At 37.9% G+C, this 23,076-nt stretch overlaps 1 protein-coding gene across 1 annotated transcript; it reads left to right on the top strand.

The window, feature by feature from the left end:
• Positions 1 to 1,406: 1,406 nt before the first annotated feature.
• On the top strand, positions 1,407 to 23,014 carry LOC135103623 (uncharacterized protein KIAA0513-like). The gene is made up of 10 exons (XM_064010109.1): positions 1,407 to 1,428; positions 2,453 to 2,736; positions 3,829 to 4,011; positions 4,620 to 4,731; positions 6,078 to 6,206; positions 10,373 to 10,477; positions 14,264 to 14,433; positions 14,898 to 15,084; positions 15,534 to 15,762; positions 16,141 to 23,014. Exons 2-10 carry the CDS (start codon positions 2,455 to 2,457, stop codon positions 16,298 to 16,300), a joined length of 1,557 nt encoding a protein of 518 aa, XP_063866179.1. The 5' UTR covers positions 1,407 to 1,428; positions 2,453 to 2,454; the 3' UTR covers positions 16,301 to 23,014.
• Positions 23,015 to 23,076: the final 62 nt, after the last annotated feature.

Here is a 23,076-nt window from a genome sequence, read left to right as displayed (position 1 = left end):
TAACAGCAACAGTATTACCGATTGCTTTTTCCCGCCCGGCGCCTTAGTCTTGGCCTTGATCTTAATCTTGATGTTACAGATGGCTCGGGATTACTCCTGAGCTAGGCCTTTGTATCAGCAACTCCTGTAGAGAGAGAGAGAGAAAAAAAGTAAAACAAAACAGACACCACTTTTCATACCACAATTTCCTACATCTAGCACACCACATTTTCTCCAGGAACTCCTTCACAGCCTCAATCATCATTTCATTCCTCTCTCCACAGAGTCCCAACAACACCATCCATTCCCTTCCTGTCTTCTCCACTCTGACAATGCCTCAATTCCCTCAGCACTACTTGCATCATCTCATCTCTGTCTCTGGCATACTTCACACACACCAGCATCACATGCTCCACCGTCTCATTCTCTCCCACGTCACACTTCTGGCACATTTTTGCTGCGGGATTCAAACCATCTGTAGTTAACGGTTGCTAATATAATACATGAAATAGTTTTTTTTTTTTTTTTTTACAACAGCTGCTTTTTTTTTTTTTTTAATGTGCGTATTTCTACGTACAGAACGTTTGTCTAATTTTTTCTCACAACTGATTGCTTTTCTTTTGTGATTTACATTCTTTCATGTCTATTTCTTATATTCTAGAGCAATGGGCGCTTTTCATCTGGCATGACGTTCCTAAACGGAGAGGATATGGGGGGGGGGAGGGAGGAGGAGGCTCGGCAGTGGCACTCTGACACTCTGCTCAGCTGTGTCGGCGGGGCTCTTAGCGCCTGCTGCGGCTCTCTTAGTCGCTATTTTTTTCTGTGTTTAAGCTGTGCCATTCCCTGTAGCCTTATAATATGGGTTGAAAAATATTAATAGGAGTGTCACCTGTGTTGACTAGACACTGAAGTTCGCCTGTTTCACTGCCAGGACAGAAATCCCCGCACCATTTATTAGGTAACTCTGCTACTGGTGTTCCCTGCCCCCTTCTCCCTTCTTTCATTTCTTCTCTTCTCCCCCATTCCCTTGTCTTTCTTCTCTTTTGTCGTTTCCCCTCCCCCTGTCTCCCTTCTCCCATCTCCTCTCCCTTCCCCTCTCCCTCCCAAGTCTCCTTAATGATAACTAGCTGGTTAGGGGGAGAGAGAAGGGGATGGGGGATATGCTTCGTTTCCGGTGCCCCCCAAGACAGGTGAGGTGCCAGTACCTAAGTATGGATATTAATGAGGTGTATGTTTATATTTATTACACAGCATCCTTTGATAATTGCCATTGATCATTTACTACAGTGTTAATTAATGTCTAATGATGCAGACCCAAGATTTTAGGCACAGGCTGTAAGTGTTCGTGATTATGAAGTAATTCTTAATGTAACAGAAGGGTGAACTATGTAGGCCAGGAGAGTAATGAATACCAGTGTGGTGTAGTGTCAGGGCAGTCAAGACATCCAGGTATTGGTGACTAGCTCAACTTAACTGGTAATGTGTTGGACTTGTTACCTGTCTTGAGTGTTCTGTCAGGGATTCAGTTCTCAGCGACAATCATTTATAGCAAATTTATTCTGCTTTCTGGTCAATTTCTTAGTGATTATAATACTCCGAAGTGAATATGATAGAGGTCTCATATATATTATTAGATAAGTATAGCTGTATACCTTCTATCAGGACATGTAATGCCTATGCCTTATGTGTCCCTTGATGTGTGTGCCTTGCCCTTGCTTAATTTATAATGTAAAGATGCTGCAGCAGCTACAGATAATGCATTACATATTGGCATATTTGTTGTAGAATTCTGTCTACCTTTTGTATGAGAGCGATTCTATAAAGAAGTAGGAAATAAACTAATCTATCTAGTGCACATGAAGATGACATAACTATGAAGGAGATGAGCCAAGACAAGGTGCTGCATGGAGACACAGTCACAACCACAAATGTAATGTTCCCTCTCTAGGAGTGTGATCAAACACTAGACATTGATTCAAAGGGTAGACATGAGAAGGAATTGGCAGTGATGTAACTTTGTGGCTGGATGGTCACTGTAATTGGAGTACATTATGGACCAGACCAAGAGGACCACCAAGGCCATAATGGATTTTGGTCAACCTTCATTATCCTGCCACCACAGAAGCATTTTGAGCCATTGGATAACATTTCTATTGCTTATTTATTTATTTATTTACTGATTTTACTTATTTATTTTATTCTATTGTATTTAGTTTATTTATTAATTTAATTAATTAATTTATTAATTTATTTTATTTTATTTATTTATATTTATTATCTGAGAGAGAGGGGGAGGGGGCCTTGCTGTCTTTCCCTTATCTGTTTCAGTCACAGGCATAGAATGAATTATATTTTCAAATTTTGATGTCTCAAGGGAAGGAAATCCTAGGCCTTTTCATTATTATTGCTGTATTCTCCTTTTTCTCTTTCTCCTTCTTGTCTTTCTTCTGTTTTAACTATTTCCTCCTTTCAGACATGACAGCCACTGCTAATGAGGCTGGGGGTGGCTTCCTGCGCACCCGCCTCAGGTCGGCTCTCCACACCTCCAATGACCTTCTCTCTGGTCTTTCCTCCAATATCTCCCGCCTTTCTGTCTTCTCTGTGGCCTCAGGGAACTCCAATGCCTCCTCTGAGCGTTCCCCACCTCCCCATGCTCCAACCAATGCCCCTGAGAAGCCCCCAAGCACCCCACCCCTACAGCTCCCCTCTAGCCCCGAGGAGAGCCACCGGTCCCCCACCATGAAGGAGATGATCAAGGTGGGAACATTATCCATCATTTTTGTCTATGCTGGTAATGTTCTATTTTTACATTTTTTATTGTTTTCTTTTCTGCAATGACACCATTTATGACAGGAATTGAACAGAAGGAATACATGCTAAGATAGTTTGTTTAGAGTGGGAAGAGAAAATAGTAAGGCACTGTACATGAAAAAATAGAGTGGTGGTGATGAGATGTATGTATGGTATTATGGATAACATTTCTGTGATTGCTTTTTGAATGGGGAAAGACATTAGAATTAAAGATATAATGCTGGTGGTGATGTTGTGTATGATGAGACATGAGAAAATAGAATAGGTATGTACAATATGACCTCAGTATTACCAGTGCTTCATATAAAGTGGCATGAGAGAATGAGAGAGGAAGCCTGGGAACTCTTCATTTATGCTTCATATTACAGAATTACAAAACTAGATTGTCGTTTTCTTCTTTTCTACCTCTTGCTTGGATGCTTACTTTCATGTGTGGGTAAAAGGTGAGTTGTATAAAGTAGAAGTAGTAGTAGTAATAATTATGATTATTATAATAATGATAATAATATTAATAATAATAACAGTAATAATATTAGCATTAGTAACAGTGGAACAACAATAGAAGCAGTTGTTGGTAATAGTATTTGTAGCAGTAATAGTAATAGTAATGGTAATACTGGTAGCAGCAGCAACAGTAGTAGTGGTAGTAGTAGTAGCAGTAATAGTAGTAGTAGTAGTAGTAGTAGTAGTAGTAGTAGTAATAGTAGAGTAGTAGTAGCAGCTGCAGGAGTTGATGTTGTAGCTGTTATGATGGTGTGGTAATCTTCCTTGGAGCTGTGGACAGTTGGATATTCCTGTATTGTGTAACTGGAAAGTAGTAATAGGAAATGTTTCTGGTCTGACTGTTTCTTTTTCTCTTAGAAGAGAGCTGGTAGTTGCACTATGAGTGAAGTACTTTATGTGACTAGATGCAAGAGAAAGAAAAAATTAGAAAATGTAAACACTAAATATGTAGAAGGGATAGCCAGATATTCTTATTAATAGAGTGGAGTTATGAAAGACATTAAATAGACATCTCATCAAGTTGGCCATCACCAGGAGACCTTCAAACTGGAGAACTTAAGGGAGCTGCGACCAACACTAGAGGAGCTCATGCAGTCAGAGTCATCCTCGGAGCCCTCTACCCTACCCACGGACACCCCAGACTCCCCTAAGACTGGCTTCCGTTACCATCTCAACCACCTCAACCAGGCCATTCCCAAAAAGCTGGTGGACTATAAGGTGAGAATATGCTGATTCTATACACAGTCTATGGTGGTGATTGTCAGACTGTTCTTAGCAAAGAATGCTGCTGCAAGTTTTCTTCCTGTTGTACATGTGAAATCTAAAGAACATTGAACTTCTGCTTCACTTGTCTTAATTACAGAGTGAACATATTTTGTGACTCTCTGAGACACTTAAAAACTCTTCATTGCTTACTTTTGACACATCTGATGCTTGAAGTTTGATATGCAAATCTATATGAAATATAGGAGTCATATTTATAATGATAATTATTTATACATATTTACTTTTTTGGCTTAGTTTCTTTTACATAAAAAATCATTAACATAACTAAATAATTTGTAAATCAGTAAGGCACCCATGATTTATAAAGATGCATTTGTAATACAGATGTTTTTAGTAATTTCCAACTAAACTATAAAACTGCATGGTAAGTGCTAAAAAGCAAAACTGTCAAAACTATCATTGAGTTCATATTGAAGAGGAGAATGCATGCCAAATTAACAAAACTGCTTTCAAACTTTTCACTGAATACACAAAAATTCAAAGGGGAGAGATGCACACACCAGATCAGTAATAACATTTGCCTTTTCTCTATCTTGCAGCAACTGGCCATCAGGACCTTGAGTGGGGAGGCAGGTGATGGGCCACCTGGGGCAGCAGAGGATGTCAATGCCTGTGCCATCAATGTGGAATGTGTTGATGATAAGACAGAAGGTATGCCATCCCGCTCTATCTTAAGGCGGGTTTACACAGGGCAGTTCATGGCTGCTTTTAGCCAGGAATATGTAGCTGGAAGTGAAATGCACCCTGGATTTGCTGAATTCCCAGATCACCTGGGAAACCACTCTGTTGGTTTGATTGGCTGCCTTCCTGGCATTTTTCCATCATTATCTATCAATATAAAATTGAAAATAGGAGGAATATTGTTGGAAAGTGTTTTTAGTAATAACCATTGACTACAAATATATACAATTAATAAATAAAATATTTAAATTTATTTCAAAAAAAAATTGGAAAATAGATATAGAATTGGTTACATCATCACTGGGGAAGCCAGTGGCCCAACATGTGTGTACCAAAAGACATCATGAGCACCACAGCCTGCAAGTCTATATATACCAGGAAGGAGTCCACAATCATTTCTTCTCTTGGTTTTTCTTTAAGCACTGCAAAATCGCATCTATAGCAACCAGTTTGTCAGAGGAGTATTCCATCTTTATTGTTTGTTTATTTTTTGATGCAGCAGGCCAGTGGGGCAGTGAGTCAGTGACTGTTCTTGAAAATGTGAATGCTTTTGGCTGAAACTGCTGGCAGTTCTGGGTAGCTGGAACCAGCTGGGTGGAAAAACAGCTCCATGTAAACCCGCCTTTATCTTGTCTTGATCCTGGATCTTCGTGATTTTTGAGATTGTTACTGTCCACTTTCCTTTCCTTTCTTCTTTCTGCTTCCATTTGCTGAGTTGTATGTTTTATGTCATTCAGGTTTTCTGCATTTTATTTCTCATTGTCTCCTTGTTCTGCCTTTCTGGCCCTCAAGCATGGAAACAAATGAATAAGAACTTATCTCCTCCAACTCCAAAGAAAATAAAAAAAAAAAGCTATGAATGGAAAATGTAGTATTACACAATTAAGTGGCAGTGCTTTAAATCAGAATTCAAAGAGGCAGATTACATAGATTTTATTTTAGAGTATTGTGTTTGTTATTTATCAGCAGAGAGTAGCGGGACATAGATCTTTTTGGTAATCTTTTTGGTAATCTGTGATTTCAGTATGTAATGAGTGTGAAGTGTAAGAGAACCAGCAAGCATGGGGTAATGGGTTAATGCAGAAGTTTTCTGAGTTAAACTTGAAACTATCACATATGGGGCAGCCGGTAGTTTAGAGGTTGTGCAGGCAAAGTAATGTTAATTTTTATTTGTCTTATTCCAGGAAATGCAGAGGAGACAAAGGATGTTGTTAATTTTTTTGAGTTGAACTTGAAACTATCACATATGAGGCAGCCAGTAGATTAGAGATTGTGCAGGCATAAGTAATGTTGACCTTTGCTTTGTCTTATTCCAGGAAATGCAGAGGAGACAAAGGATGTTGTGGAGGGAGCCAGCACTGGTCTCTCATCTCGCTCTTTCAACTCAATGCACTCCTTGTATGCCACTGGGCCAGATCCATACGACAAGCTCAAGTACAGGCCAGGTGAGGCTCTTATTGTAGATTTTTCATCCCCATTTTCACTCTCAAGTAGATCCCATGGGCATCATTATGTGTGAGGGTTCTGCAGGGAATTAAAGGGCTTATAGTAGGACTGGAAAGTGGGCTAGGATAAGGGTTGATATTTGCATTATGTAAAAGGACAGGTTTAAGATTAGGAAGATAATATTGATGTTGACAGCTGCTGCATTATGAATTGTAATTAGGAGCGTGAAAGTCTTGCGGATGGATGCATTAACTTACCATATGTATTTACCTAGTCTTGACATATAGGAAAAGATTTATGCTCGTGCTGTCCCATCTCCATATCTATTTTTATCTAACTTTATCTTAAGTTCATTTACCATATTTGCATCATTGACTTCTCTGTCCAAATCATTCCAGACTTCCATGGTTCTATGTGGGAAGCTATTTTTCTTAGCATCTCTTCTACAAGCATCCTTTTTCAGTTTTCTCCCATGTCCCCTTGAGACTCTTGTATCCCACATCACCATGTCCTTCCTATCCAACTTTTCCATTCTAGTCATCACTCTGTATAGTGTGATCAAATCCCCTCTCTTTTTTCTCTGTTCCAATGAATTTTGACAGTCTTTCTTTGTATGATAGATCTCTCAAACTTGGAGGTAAACTTGTTGCTGCTCTTTGTATTCCTTCCAATTTTCTTACAGATTTCTTGGCACTAGGTGACTACACCACAGCTGCATACTCCAATCTTGGTTGTATCATGGTCACAATAACATTTTTTATAATTTCTTCATCCAGATATATAAATGGTGTCCTTGTGTTTCTCAGTAGGTTATATGTTTCACCTGTAATCTTATTTACGTGTTTCTCTGGTGACAGCTTATCAGTAATTATTACACCAAGGTCTTTTTCTTTTGTTCTTTTGCTGATTCTCTTCTTCCCAGTGAATAATCTCCTGTCTGTCTCTTGCCACTCTTGCCAAATTCTATCGCATTAAATTTCTTTGCATTGAATTCCATCCACCACTTTTGGCCCACTCCCAGATCTTGTTTAGGTTTGTTAGAGTGCCATGCAATCTTTTTTCTATTTTTCTGTGTGTATATTTGTGTGTGTAAGTTAAGAACAAGGGACAGACATGTAAAGGTCTCCATGGTATCACAGTTATAGTGATATACATGACTAGATCAATGACAATAAGAAATATTTGTTTTATAAGTTAGGAGAGACATTAGGAGTGCAAAAAAAATAAAAGTGATATTAATCAGTATGACCAAGCAGGTGTGAAATGTGTACAGGTGTGATATGCATACAGGTGTGCTGCTATATAGTTCACCACATGCTGTATTGGTATGTCACACCTGTTCCAACTGTGCGGTCTGTGTGTCTGAAGGCCAGTATCACCCTAGCTCAGAGTGCAGTAGCTCTTACTTCTGAACTAGTGTACTCCCTTGCTGGAAGAGATGGACTCCTCAGGGGAATATTCTGGTATGAAATAGTCTCTTTATACCAACAGAGATAAGAGATAGTATAGATGCATTTAAAGAAAACACAAAAAAACATTCTTACAGATTATATAAGTTAGATGATAGTAAGGGTTGGAAAAACCTGGGTAAAAAAAAAACCTACTGGGTTTTTTGTTTTATTTTATTTTATTTATTTTTTTGGAAGGGTTTATTGTTTATTATTTTGGTGGTTTTATTATTTTTGGGGGGCTTTATTGTTATTTGGGAGGTTTATTTATTTTCTTGTTTATCCCTCATATTTATTTATAAATCTGTGTAAATAAGCAATTAAAAGTAATCTAGGGTGAAACAAATATTTTGAAGTGTTTTTTCTTTTTTCATGTAGGAGGGAACTGATGAAGAGCAATTAAGAAAAAGAAGAAAAAAAAAAAAGAGGCCCACTGAGGTGTTGGTCCCCAGAGTCAAAAGCAGTTGTCAGAAATTACACCTCCCTCTCTCTTGAAAGAGTTTAAAGCAGGCAGGAATGATTGAGAATACTGGTTAACTCTTGCATTAGAGAGGTGGACAGAATAGGGGTGAGAGAAAGAAGAAAGTACTGTGCAGTGAGGCTGCTGGAGGAGGGGAGGCATGCAGTTAACAAAATCAGAAGAGCAGTTGGCATGAAAATAGTGGTAAAAGATAGTAAGAAATGTAATATTATGGCGATGAGAGGCTGAAGACAGTCCATAAGGGGAAAGTAGTTGATAAGATGAAAAGCTTTTGATTCCACCCTGTCTAAAAGAGTGGAAACCCCCCAGATATGTGAAGCATACTACAGATTTGAATGGATAAGACCCCTGTACAGAGTTAGCAGCTGGGGTGATGAGGAAAACTAGCAGAGATGACTGAGAACACCTAACTTCATAGAAGCTGTTTTACTTATAGATGAGGAGTGAAGTTTCCAGTTTAGATTATAAGTAAAGGACAGACCGAGGTTGTTCAGTGTAGAAGAGGGGGACAGTTGAGTGTCATTGAAGAAGAGGAAGGAGCTGTCTGGAAGGTTGTGCCAAGATGATAGATGGAGGAATTGAATTTTGAGGCATTGAACAGTGGTAAGTTTGCTCTGCCCCAATCAGAAATTTTGGAGAGATCAGAAGTCATGTGGTCTGTGGCTTCCCTGTGAGAACTGTTTACTTCCTGAAGGGTTGGACGTCTATGAAAAAATGTGGGAAAGTGCAAGTTGGTATCACCAGTGTAGGAGTGGATAGGACAAGAAGTTTGGTTTAGGAGATCATTGATGAATAATAGGAAGAGGGTAGGTGACAGGACAGAACCCTGAGGAACATCACTGTTAATAGTTTAGAAGAACAGTGATCATCTACCACAGTAGTAATAGAATGGTCAGAAAGGAAACTTGAGATGAAGTTACAGAGAGAAGGATAGAAGCTGTAGGAAAGTAGTTTGGAAATCAAAGCTTTGTGCCAGACTCTATCAAAAGCTTTTGATATGTCTAAGGCAACAGGAAAAGTTTCACCGAAATTCCTAAAAGAGGATGACCAAGACTCAGTAAGGAAAGCCAAAAGATCACCAATAGAGTGGCCTTGATGGAACCTATACAGATAGAAGGCTGTAAAGTGATAGATGTTTAAGAATCTCCCTGTTGAGGATAGATTAAAAAACTTTAGATAGGTAGGAAATTAAAGCAATAGGACAGTAGTTTGAGGGATTAGAATGGTCACTCTTTTTAGTAACAGGCTGAATGTAGGCAGACTTCCAGCAAGAAGGAAAGATAAATGTTGACTGACAGAGTTGAGAGAATTTGACTAGTTAAGGTGGAAGCACTGAGGCACAGTTTCAGAGAACAACAGGAGGGACCCAATCAGGTCCATAAGCCTTCTGAGGGTTTAGCATGAAGTAGTCAGAGGGTGGAGGAGAGTGAGGAACAAGTTCTGAATCATCAAGCTAAAGGTTTTAGTAAAGGTTTGAGTGAAGAGTTCAGCTTTGGAAATAGATGAGATGGCAATGGTGCCATCAAGTTGAAACAAAGGAGAAAAAGTGAAGAAGCAAAGTTATTGGAGGTGTTTTTGGCAAGGTGCCAGAAGCCATGAGGGGAGTTGGATCTTGAAAGATTTTGACACTCTATTAATGAAGATCAGACACTTGTTTAGGTCATGTTGATACAGGTTGGTCCCACTGGACAAAACCTATGTTAACTTGTACTGTACAAGAAATGAATGGGTCAGGCTTGACTGTTTTTACATTTTTAATGTATATGTACATGTATAGACCTTATTTATCATCATGATATGGAACAAAATTTTGATATGGTAAATAATTTTTCTTTTTTATGTTAACATTGATGGTTGTAGAAATATGTGCCAAAAGCAGTGAAAGAAGAAAATTCATATTGAGAAACCTAAGTACATGAAAGGGGAAGATGTTTCTGCTGGGATAGTGACCAGTGTATGTACGTATGCTTGTTTATGTGTGTTGCAGGATTCTTTTTAAGTGTAAACTTAGCAGAAATGTATGTACATGATAGTGGATAGTTTCGTAATAGGGATCAAACCTAGACACAGCAGATATACAGGCCACAAATGTTGTTAGTCAGGTAACAAGCAATCACAACAGAGCTACCTGGATTGTTTGATGTATTGTTAGTTGAGTTGCTATGTTTGGTGTCTGTTGATACCCTAGTAAGTACTGTGGCTTTGTTAATCAAGTCTGCTCCTCTTCTTCCTTCAGATATCATCAGCAGTGGCACTCCCAGTGATGGTGAGGGCCTGGGGCACTCCACAAGTATGGACTCCACAGACTCAGATCCACATAAAAAGCTGTGGATAAGATCTGGTGAGTGGTCTGTGTGTATATGGAAATATTGTGTGTGTGTGTGTGTGTGTGTGTGTGTGTGTGTGTGTGTGTGTGTGTAAAGATGTGGGACTATTGCATATTTGTGTATCTTATAGATGAGTAATTAATATGTTTTGTGCATATATCTCTAGGTATTAGGTGTGTGTGTGTGTGTGTGTGTGTGTGTGTGTTTCATGCAGATATATAAGATTAAATATGTTTCCTTGGTACATGTTTTGGAAATTATTTGTTTGTCACATAGGACAACATGCATCTCTTAACTTTATCATCCAGAAATGTATTGCTTGTGCCATGGATTAATGGTATTGGATGTGTGTATTGTGTAGGTCTGTAACTGGTGGATGTGTATTAATGTGTACTTCTCATGGATGTGTGTTGTCTTCATACTGTATATTGGGAAAATTAAACATGTGCATATGATGAAAATGGTGGAAAGGATTGCATAGTGACATGTGATGATTTTATTTTGTGTGTGTGTGTGTGCGTGTGTGTGTGTGTGCACAGCTATGTGTGAATGTGTGAAGAGTGCATGTTTGTGTGTGTTTATGATAGAGACAGAGAAATAATATTTGTGGTGTGTATTATGCTTTCGTTAATGAAGAGCAATTTTGGGATTTTGTGTAGCCAATTTATAATGTTTGTGAGCAAAGCAGGGGGTCTGTTAAAAGTTTCCTCTTTTCTTTCTTTTCTTTCCTTTTTCTTATCTTGCTATTTTTTCACTTTTTCCTTTCTTTACTTTCTTTCTTTGTTTATTCATCCTATTTCCTGCATACTATTCTCTCTCTGACTTCTTCTTTTACTCTCAAAAAGGCTTAGGAAGATCGTTATGTCAGCAGGTATGTGAACAAAAGGAATGAAAGGAACTGTGTTGCAGATTCCCAAAACTGTTTTTTGCCAACAGTTGATGAGTAAGCACCAGTGTTTGATTTATACATACCTCATTAAGTGCATAAATTAATGATGGATGCTTATGACTTCCATTTTCAGTTGGTAAAACACAGAAATTTAGATTTGTCCCTTCCATCCTTTAGAGTTGGGCATGCCTGGGTGCCCCTACCCAGCTTTTTATCTCCACTGGCTGGTTGTTGCTGTGTTGTGTGCTGGCTGGTGTGAAAGGCAGAGATAGTTGTGAACTATGAAGCAGTTGTTGCTTTGTGTTTTGTGTGGGAATACTTGTTTCTTCAGGAAGTTGTGTACTATTCATTTGACTAAATGTTTTTGCATAGTTTTGAAAAGGCTTTGTCTGGCAGATTGTTTAAGATTAACACTTGAGAAGCAGTTCCTTTACAGCCAAGAGATGCTGAAAACATATATTACATATTATTTAGCTTTCCTTCTTTTTTTTAATAGTATTTGGAATTTCCATAGCTTGTGAGGTTGAGTATGTTCTGTGTAATAATATTAATGATACATTATTGTTTCTGCTGGTAGAGGGCCTGTCAGGTAAGAAGGGGATCCCCCATTCTCCCCTATGTGTGGCCACCTGCCTGCCTTATTCATACAAATACTGTTCATTGAACTGTGGTTCTCATGCCTTCATTTCCCTCCCACTGAAGTCTTAGTCAGCTGATTTAGACTGAGCGACATCAATTCCCATGTGGAATTTTCATTAGTTTGCATTTCTCTGCCTGCAGTTTTAATCATGAAATATACAAGGATGTTTAGTACACCAGTTAATACTCAGACTGGCAAGTTCTGTATTCTTTGTTATAATACTTCTCTGAGAACCTGATGATCACCCTTTCGTGTATTTAAATCCAATTTGTTATATTTAAAACCTAACAGCAGTCACATGAGCCTAGACCTGTCATGTTTTGCCTTACCAAACCTGGTGTGGATGATGAAGTTGATAATGAAAGTAATGCAAAATCTAGAAATAAAACACATTTATTATCACAAAGTACAGTTGACCCTTGAAACTTTGAACTGGTTGAGAGGAAGTCACCTATATTGTCAAATAATACAAATTTTCCTGTGGTTTTTCAATAACCACTAGATTTGGAGATTATTAGATACCTGGTGACATAGGACCTGGTATGCTTGACTGGCAGCTGAGAGGACATGGTTTTGTATATATTTTCGACAGACTAATAAGTAATGAGTGGATTTCCTGTTTCTATTTTTAGAAGTTGTGGTAGAAGCCCATAATACTTAAGATATCAACATATACTAAGAAGTATGTATGTGACTGGGAAATATTAGTGATATATACACCAGTACCCCCTAAGTATGTATTGCTGTCACAGACAGACTCATGTGTAGCAGCTTTGCTTAATACATAATGTATTCATTATTTATAAATCAACTTTGCAATACTTTTGGTACTGTTTTAGATATGAAAAGATACCACCAAGTCCTGCAAAATATCTGTCTTTCCTCACTTAGTCCCATGCATGAGTGTTGTAATATAGGACTGAGGCAGAATGGAATACTATTAATGCTGAAATATGCTGTGAAATAAATGAGGATTCTAGGATTGTGTGACTGTATATTGGGTGTGATTTTCATTGTCACATCCATTTAATGTTCTTCATTTTAGGTTATGGTTTCAAAGTACTGGCTCTATATACCTAATATACTCACCCACATTTTTAAAAACTGGCTTCAGACTATGGCCTATGATATGTTGCAGTATTTGTTTTATGGAAGCATTTATTGTTCATTATTTGCTGATCTTACAGTAATAATGATAATACCCTAACTAACTATTATCAGAATTTGCTTGGTCTGAGTTTTACTTTTTCATATAGGGTGAGCATGCTGAATAACCTTGATTTTGTACTAGGAAAGAAAAGATTCAACCTACACTTTTTACCCGTGCATAATTTTCTTTGCATATCAGTGGTAATGGGAGGAAGGATAGCAGGAGGATGGTGATTATAGAGATTCTTGAGGCAGGAATCACCACCAATATGCTTCTTGCCTTCTCGCATCACATCTTTTGGCCTCTTCCTTGCCACATTTATCAGCTGAATGAGAATGGTGTTTCTACATTCCTTATGCCTCATTTGATTCTCCAAAATTTTTGGCTTTTGAGATCTTTATGTCAAATTATCTTTAGCACTTTTCATGACCAATGAGAAATCTTGTCACCATGCATAGCTATTAACTATAGCCTATACACATGTGAATTGTCATTACATTTTTTGCTAATGAATGAAACATGAAAATAATACAGGTGGGTGGGCAAGCTGTTACAAACTGCCTAATATGCATGTGCTTGTGAGGGGAAGCAGAGTGTGTGTCATGTATACTTCTTGGAGAGGCTGAACACTTATAGGACAGCTGGTGTATAGCAGTGTTGAGTTTAGTTGTACATTCATCAACATGACCCTTCTTGCACATCTTAGCACAGAGCTATACCAATGCACCTGAGGTTTTGTCAGCAACAATGACTATTGTCTTTTATTCAAGAAATTACGTACATTATAGGACATCAGAGCATTTTCTCTTACGTCAAGGGAGAGTATCCTTTGAGTTACTTAGATCCTACACTATGATGTGTGAATGCAAACAGACATTTCTTCTTGGCTGTCCTTTTTGATGTGAGCCACAGATAATTTGGATCATAATATAAGTAAAAAGATGGACGAAAATCTTATCACCAATATATAAGTCATGAGGTGTGAAGGATCAGAGCTTAAAGATGAGGAATGGGGGCAGACACGCTGGATAAAATGTGATAATTGGTTGTGCTGCCTGAAAACTGTCACTGAGTGGTGGTGGTGGAACTGACTGTGTTTTTGTCGTTATTGTTTCCCCAAGTAGGATCCCAGACATCCCTGCAGTCCTGGGCCTCCAGTCTCTCCTATGACAGCCAGGCAGAGGATTACAATGAGCCCAAGGAGTTCATGAGGAAGTTTGTGGAGGAAGTGTTCAAGACACCACACATGATAGACATTGACAAAAAGGCGCGCTTTGGGGAGCTGGCACAGGCAAGATTTTTTGATGTACATTATTTGACAGGGCCTTGACCAACCACCTGTAATGACATGAATTCATATATTTACATGTAAGGTGCAAATTAGACAAATGAATGGTCCTTAAGGTATCTTCTACCTTTCAATGACCTGTATTAGTTTGTGATTTGTTTTAACATGCATTTGTTTAGTATACATTTATATATAGAGTAAAATGTGGAATATAAATTAGATGTTCAATTGAAATATACTAGTGATCACATGAAGATCAGCCATCCCAGCTATCTTTAAGCAGGGCTAGGTCATGTTAGGTTGGATTAGGTTGTGTTAGGTTATGTAGTCTCATCAAACAACCCATCCTGATGTAATCCAACTCTATCCATGCCAAATATAGCTGGAGTGGTTGATCTTCATGTGATCTAAAGCTTGAGTAGAATGGAATGAGAGGTTTAACACTGATTTCTTCCCTGGGACAACAGACAGAGCAGGGACGGCTGTGGTTTGCACGCTGCATCAATGCCAAGCGATGCTGCAAGTGTGTGACAGAGGCAAGTTTCTTCTCCCTCATCCAGCACTTTTCAGTAATGCTGTTTGAGTGCAATGAGGCTGAGGATTTCTCCCCTGCCAAGAGTCTCATGAACATGTGCTTCACCTACTACCATGAAGGTGGGTGTCATAAAGAAAGTATTGATGGTGATGGTGGTGGTGGCTGTAGCTAATAGAATCTTTTGAAAGGAGGGGAGTTAATTGGATCTAGTGATTTGTTAGGATATTTAGTGCATTAATGTGAGATAGTGGAAGCAAAGGAAATATAGAGGATATTTTTATTGTAAGTATTTTTGTGGTGTTTTTTGTGTTTTTGTCTTTCTATCATAGCCTGCACTTTGCACTAAATAGGGTAGTGGCTTTGTGGCAGAAACTAAGAAAATCTGGTACTTATTCTATTATTGCAAGAATGGTTCATTATGGCTTTTATTAGGGAAAAATTGTGGGTGCTGGGCTGCTTGTTCTTTGAAGGGGAAGAATACTGTGTGAACTGATCAACACTTACTCGTAGAAGAGTGCTGATGCCTTCAGACAGGTGTAATAAACCATTCTTGGCTGGCTTCTTTCAGCTCTCACACCAGGAGGCCAGAATCGCACCAAGGAATTCCTTTACTCATACCTCCGCCAACAACCCATCTGGCGCTCCATACGCTTCTGGAATGCAGCATTTTTTGATGCTCTCCAGTGTGAACGTTCGCTGCGTCCTGTCATCACCCGGGAGGAGGTTGAGAGTAACCGACTGCAGGCAGTGACAGATGAGTTGCACTACCAGGAAAACATTACTTTTGGACAACTGGGGTAAGTCTAAGAGGTTGCAATGGAATCCTACTTCAACATGATTCTGAAATTTCTTGATAAGGGTAAAAGTTACTGTGTAATAAGTAATGCAAGTGTTGAATTTGTCCATGTATAATGATAATCCTTTGAAAGGTTAGTGTAGCAAGGAGAGTTATGAGGTATGTGCCTTTAGAGTTCTGTCATTATTGGCCCAGGGACACTGAATTTTACTTGATCCAAAAACATGATGTCTACTTCCTTCTCTGCTCTGTAAAAGCTTCCATGTCATGTAGGAATGTAACCAATTATCAGCATTGTAGCTACCACATCACACTCAAGTGACATTTTAGGGATCTCATTATCCATCTTAGCTTGCTGATCATCTCTCTTGCCTTCCAGCACCTTCACTTGTAACATGCATGCGTTTGGCCTCTCCAAGGACATGGTGAATGAATTCTTGCGAAAACAAGTGACGATTGCCAGCCTGCGGCCAGACCAGGTAAAGCTGCTGCGAGAGAATGTGGAGCGTATGTACAGTGGTAAGCAGGAGTGGCAGTAAGAGGAGGCTGTGCTGAGGAAGATTCTTACAGCATGTTGGCTCACCTTCACCACAGCAATGAGACACATTAATTTAAGAATACAAATTTCAGTGACTGTAGTAACAACATGTTCCTGATACTTTTATACATTGCAGGTTTCATGAATTTTGCTCCCTATTTACTGAAAATGAACCTCATCTGAGGCTCCCACTTGTTGCTGTGAAGGTTAAAATCAGCACAAGCTTGATGAATATCACTTACTTAGCTTTAAATGATAAGGTGTATAAAATTGTATTTATTTTTCTGTGTTCTGAATTAGAGTTTTCAAGCTTAAGAAAATTCTGTGATCTTTAATAGACATTACTTGGTATAAAATCTAATTTTTCAATGATGCTACAGTTATGTCAAAAATTGTGTGCCATTCACGTCATTTAATGTGGACAGAGTGTCTTGAAGTGTATGCTTGCTGTACCTGTGTTGTGGGGGTGCCAACATTCACCAGGGAGGCTTAGTACTCTTGTAGTGTTTGGTCATCTCTTTAATACCTTGGCAAAATGAGCTATTTATTGGCTGCAGCCTCCCACACTATTTTTACTCTATATTGCCTCAGGTGTTTTGATGCAGTAATAATGTTATCAATATTATTTTATAATAGCTTAAGGAAGAATAGATTTGGGGCAAGGCTTAAATATGCAAACCAATTTATATCTTGCAATTTGAGTATTCAGTATCATCATCATCATGAAGGTGTCAACAGTGATGATGATGATAATGATGATGATGATGATGATGATGATGATGATGATGATGATGATGATGATGATGATGATTATGATGATGATGATGGACTATTTGACATAACCTTTGAGTGTATTGGTTCAGAGAATCTAGACTTTATAAGGTTAGAATGCCTTTGATTTTGTAATTAGATTATATCCAGAGATAAGATATTTAAATTCAGAAATCTTTGACAAACAGGAAGCAGTAGCAGAAGAGAGAGAGAGAGAGAGAGAGAGAGAGAGAGAGAGAGAGAGAGAGAGAGAGAGAGAGAGAGAGAGAGAGAGAGAGAGAGAGAGAGAGTGCATACAGGTATATGTGTGTTTGTCATTGGAACCAAATGATGTATCCAGAGGCCTTATTCCAAAATTACCTTCTCTGGTTTATGATACATATACAGTAATATGAAAACTAGGCCTTAATATGAAAGTAGAATTTTTAACTTCATGTAATCTTTTATTAACTCAGATCTTGCTTGACATAGCTCCTCATGCTAGAATCTTTGCAACCTATACTTAGATTTTTTGACTTTCTGGGAAATACGCATATTACTAAAGCTATAATGCATATTATAAAGAATCCTTTTCTGCATAATTTCATTCAGTCTTTCTCTAGGACTGTTTGGGTATTCAGCATATTATCAGTGAAGAGTGGTGTACATGTATGAACCTTTGGGACTATGTACAGTATAAGGTTCAGAGTTGCCAAGCTGTTCAGTAAGAGTTGCACTTTGTACTCTTACAGCCATAACTATGCAGGATAGCTGTGACTCCACTTTCTTGTGTGACCTATCTATTTTGTGGAGAGGGAGAGCCATATGATGCACAGAGTTTATTTGCACCTGGTAGAGAAAGTACTCCCAAGAGTGCGTACCTTTTATCTACCAGATATGATTCAGGAAGCTCCGTACTTATTATGTTTGTGATTTATAGCTTGTATATAAGGTAGGGTAAGTTTAGGATAGAAATATTCTGTACAGCATCTTTCTCTCAGGCTTTTTTTTTCTCCATGGTCTCATTCAGTGCTACTGCTCACTACTGTAATACATACATACTACTATTTTCTCAGCTCCTTATCTTTTTTGTATTGGAGCCTTTTAAGATAACACATATATTTCTATTACAAGTCGCTCATACATAATTGCAAATTTTACCATATCACACACACACACACACACACACACACACACACACACACACACACACACACACACACACACACACACACACACACACACACACACACACACCTATCAAGTTGTGCATACACACCTATTTAGTTGTGCAAACACAGTTCTAAAAATGGAGTTATAGGTCACTGGAATATATCACTAAGGGAAATTATATGTGCAAACAGATTATATATAAATTAAAGAAAAATATGGTAATTTGATGTAAAAACAGACATGATAAACTTGACTTTCTCCTGTAAAAATACAAATAGATAAACACACACACACACACACACACACACACACACACACACACACACACACACACACACACACACACACACACACACACACACACACACACACACACACACACACACACACTGGGCATGGTGAGGCAAATGGATGAGCTTCTTAATGTGTAGCCCCTATTCACCTAGCAGCAAATAGGTACGGGATGTAACCTGAGGGGTTGTGGCCTCACTGTCCCAGTCTGTGGTGTGTAAGTGGTCTCAGTCCTACCCAAAGATTGGTCACTGTGAGCTCAGCTCTTTCTGTAGGGTAATGGCTGGCTGGGTGACCAGCAGATGACCATAAGTGAATGACACACACTGCTGTAGTATAGAAGACCATCTAATAAAGCAAAATAGTACATAAGAGCAATTTTAAACGATGAGCCTCTTGTATTCCTTTGGTCTGGGGTTAAGGATCATAGTTTCTGATTCACCAGACCAGAGTGGAATGTTCTTTGCTAGCCCTCATTTGTTTTATAGTAAGTTTGCTCCTGTTCATTGCCGGAGTCTTTTCAGCTGGTAAAAACACTGTTATCTGTAAGGCTTACTATACATAAAGGAATACTACCTACTACATAGATATAAGAAAAATTTTCAATCTTCTGAAGCTTGATTCAGATATAAAGGAGCTGCAGAATTATCATGTTATCCATTTATATACATTGAAGTTTTGTGCTGGACATGTCAGCAACAAAATTCTTGGGATGATAGTTATGATAGTTTCTTAGTACAGTACAGTATATAATAATCACAAATATTTTAAGTTAGGTAAGTACTAGACAGAGAAAAGACAATTCCAAAGTTATAGATTTGTTTACACCTCAGTGACACAGTGATATAATGATAATATAACATGAAGACTGAATGCTGTACAGGATACCGAATTACTGTTCCACTGTGATCATAAATGTTTAGGTTAGATTATTAGTTCCCCTCAAGGTCAGCTGCCTACAGCTGGATTTGTGGTGCATGGCCAAAAGAAGGTCCAGTATGCACACTATCTGTTTTGTGTAATATTTTACAAAATGGGTTTGGCTCTCTAGTGACATCTCATTGTGTGGTGTAGCTGTAAGGGGATTGTATAAGTAGTATCACTTTGTTTGTTGTTAAGTTGTTGGGTCTCCCTTTAACTTTCCATTCACTGTTTGATGTTGTATGAATGTGTCATGTTTAGTGATGTGTGTGTCACATGCAAAGACACATACAGTGGCAGAAGTGTTTTTCTGTGGTACATTTACTTTTGTGTGCAATTTCCCAGTTATATGGTAATGGGTGTTAGGTGCACACTGTATTCATTGTCTTTCAAAATGTAAAAAATGCAAACCAAGTTTACAAACTGTAACCTGAAATATGATGTTTATTTTTATGGAGTTGTAATAATTCAGGAGACATTCCATGAGGTAAAGACCTTGCATGGTAACATGAAGGGTGTTATTTATAAGGGCTTGCTGTGTTCATGAAGGATGTGTATTCTGTTCACTTATATGTAAACACAGTGATGGGTGAGATATGAGAATGTACCCTGCATAATGTCAAATATAAAAACTTCCAAGAAAATATTCCAGGAATCATATATGGAATTAATTGTCAGTACAACAGAGAGTTCCTGAAAAGGTAGGCATAATGTGTCATTTAAGAACATGCAGTGAAACCTAAGGTGTCAAACTACAAATTCATTATGCAATTTATGCTTCTGTGAACATTTTAAGTAAACTTGCAGGATGAGTCTCAGCAGGGACTTCATATGTTGGGTATGAAATATTCCTATTCATCTGAGATCATAAATGAGGTACATTGCCTGATACCCAAGGAATCAGCTTTAGAATATGAAATGTATAGTAGATATTTATTCAGTATGTGATGGTGATGGAAACAGCACATGGCTTCATCTTATATTACAGAAATCTTAGTATGCAATACAAGATTTTTTTTCTTTACCTAATACAATTGTGTTTGATGCAAACGTAACTTGTTCAGCATAATGTATTTAGAATGATATTAGTAGTCATCAGTAAGGTTGTCATTTCATGCAGTTCTTTTAGAAAGATTCAATGTTTGAATCAACTGTAAAATCTGACAGTGAGGTACCATTTTCATGCTTTGTGTAAACCACAATAGTACTGGAATGTTTTGCACTGGTGGTGAGGACACAGTCATTGCTGTTAGATTTCCCTTTAAACAAAACACAAGAGCACCATGGTTTTAGTTTTCTTGTTAAATGTACTAGTGAATGGTTTGGAAGACATGGGTAGAGTTCCTTGTAGTTTGGATGTTTAGTAATGTTCTTTAGGTTAATGTATGGGTAGTTTACAGTTATGTTTATTAAATGTATACAATGAATAATGGATGATAGCCTAGTGTGTGTACTACAGTAATAATGAGTCATAAGATGCAAGGCTTGGTGAGAGGCAAGTGTTGTCACATGTAGGTGGTAGTGTGTCCTCCCACATCCTACACTATATTCCTTGATGAGAGGGTGTAGAGAGGCTCAGGCATTGGTAACAAAAGGCTTAGAAAAGTACTGATAAAACTTATTGTCTGATTTCCTTTTTTTTTTCCCTGATTTGTGACTCATTCTTTGTGGCAATATTTTTTTTTTATCTTTTGTGTGAATATATCTGCATTATTGAACTTTGTTACATGATTCTCAGTACATGACCATTGTGTCATGATGGAAGTGGAGGTAGATGGATGGAACATTGAGGAGCTTACCTAATGATGGCAGAATTTTAGGGACAAGAATGGCATTATGGTTTACTTTGAATGGGTTCCATCTTTTTGAGTACTGAAGCACCTTTCAGCAAATACTATTGGATGACTGGTGACACCTATTATGCAACATGGTGAAAAGTATGGGCTGTAGTTAAATTCAAATTCTATACTGCCATTGAAATCAAAATACATTTCATATAGAGAATTAAAAACACTGTCAAACAGTCAATTGAATTTGATCTTATCAGTGAGTATATATATTTCAGATTGTGAGACTACTACTGTTTCTTTGATGCTATGTACAGTTGGTGTAGTCTGGAAGTATATGTATTGGAGATGCAGTGTTTGTTTGTCTTCAGTACTTGAATAATGAAATATGTATATAATTTCAATGTGTGGTTGGAGTGTTGAGACAGTCCCCTCATTACTTTGCATTTGGAATAGGGGAAGCCAGGAAGTTACTATTGGCTGGAGAAGGTAGAAATCCGTCCTAGTTAAGTGGGTGTAGTGGATGGCAGAACTCGTCTTTATTGTTAGGTCTGTGTCTGTGTCTCTCTTTGGGTGGTGATGGACATGGTTATAACCATTTGTGTTTTAGTCTGTGATAGTAGTCCTCTTTGATGGCCTTCTGTTTAGGTAAATGCCTTTTGTGTTGGCACTGAGGTGCGATGGACTGTGGATGAAAGGCTAAGGATGCTTGCACTGCCCTTTTGCTAGTTGATCTGTGAATGAAGAAATGGAATGATATATTGGTCCCGTGATGATTATGCAATGAGGGTATCCTTGATTTAATGGAAGATTGCATGCTAAATTGTAAATCAAGAAAATTAAGAAAATGCATGAAAATATATAGAAAAAAAAATATTGTAAATCTAACCAGGGTATCCCAGATTCAAGAAAAGTTTGCATGATGTTAAATTGTAAGGAAAAAAAATGCATAAAGAACATTTTGCTTTTGATATCACATAGGAAAGAATGACTATAAACCTATCCTAGTTTTATGTAATATGGGTTTTCTGAATTCAAGGAAAGATTGTATTATATTAAACTGTAAGCAAAGGGGAACAAAAAATGGTATGCATGAGGAATATTTTGCCTTTATTTTATTTTATCTTATGAAGAAAAGTGTTAACCTATCCCATGATCTAAATAGCACATATTGAACATGTCTTGATTTTAAGAAAAAAAGTTACTGTTATTCTTACTCATGAATTATGCATATATGTTAAAGGTAAAATATGTTGTTTATATGAAAAAGTAGATAAAACAGGGGGGAGGGAACTGAAGCAGGAAGGTAGCAGGAATGAAGGAGGAAGATTGTGAGTTTACATATTAAAAGCTGTCTGGGATTTGCAACTACTTCTGTGCTAACTGTTGCTGAGAGTCAAGTAATGGGGAATAAGCAGAGAAAAGCTATGGTGTGTGTTCTGCAAGTGTGGTTTGCCCATTACAAGACAATCAGCTTGACTTTTTACTCAAATTCGGTTTCATTTTCCAGAAATGCTTTAATATCAAAATTACATGTATCATTATAAAGGAGACTATGTTGAAATAAGAATGTTTCTATGACAATATCAAAAGTTCATGTCAGGACGTTTGGGTGGAGGGAGGAGGATTGAAGGGTAGGGTTGGATGAGTGAGCCTAGGAGACCCACCTCCCTATCACTCCCCCACCCACCCTCACCACCTACCATTGTTGTTGTTACTATTGTTGTTGTTGACCTTTGTAGAGAAATATTGATTCATGTAAACAAACAAATAAAATGTATTTCAAATTTCAAGCGCTTATTGGTTACCATTTGCATAGCAATATTTTTGTGTGTACATTTTTCAGCACACTTGT

This window comes from Scylla paramamosain, chromosome 9 (assembly GCF_035594125.1).
Source record: "Scylla paramamosain isolate STU-SP2022 chromosome 9, ASM3559412v1, whole genome shotgun sequence".
Classification (NCBI taxonomy): domain Eukaryota; kingdom Metazoa; phylum Arthropoda; class Malacostraca; order Decapoda; family Portunidae; genus Scylla; species Scylla paramamosain.
The sequence above is the reverse complement of the archived record's forward strand: the minus strand, read 5'-3'. Positions and strand labels throughout refer to the sequence as shown.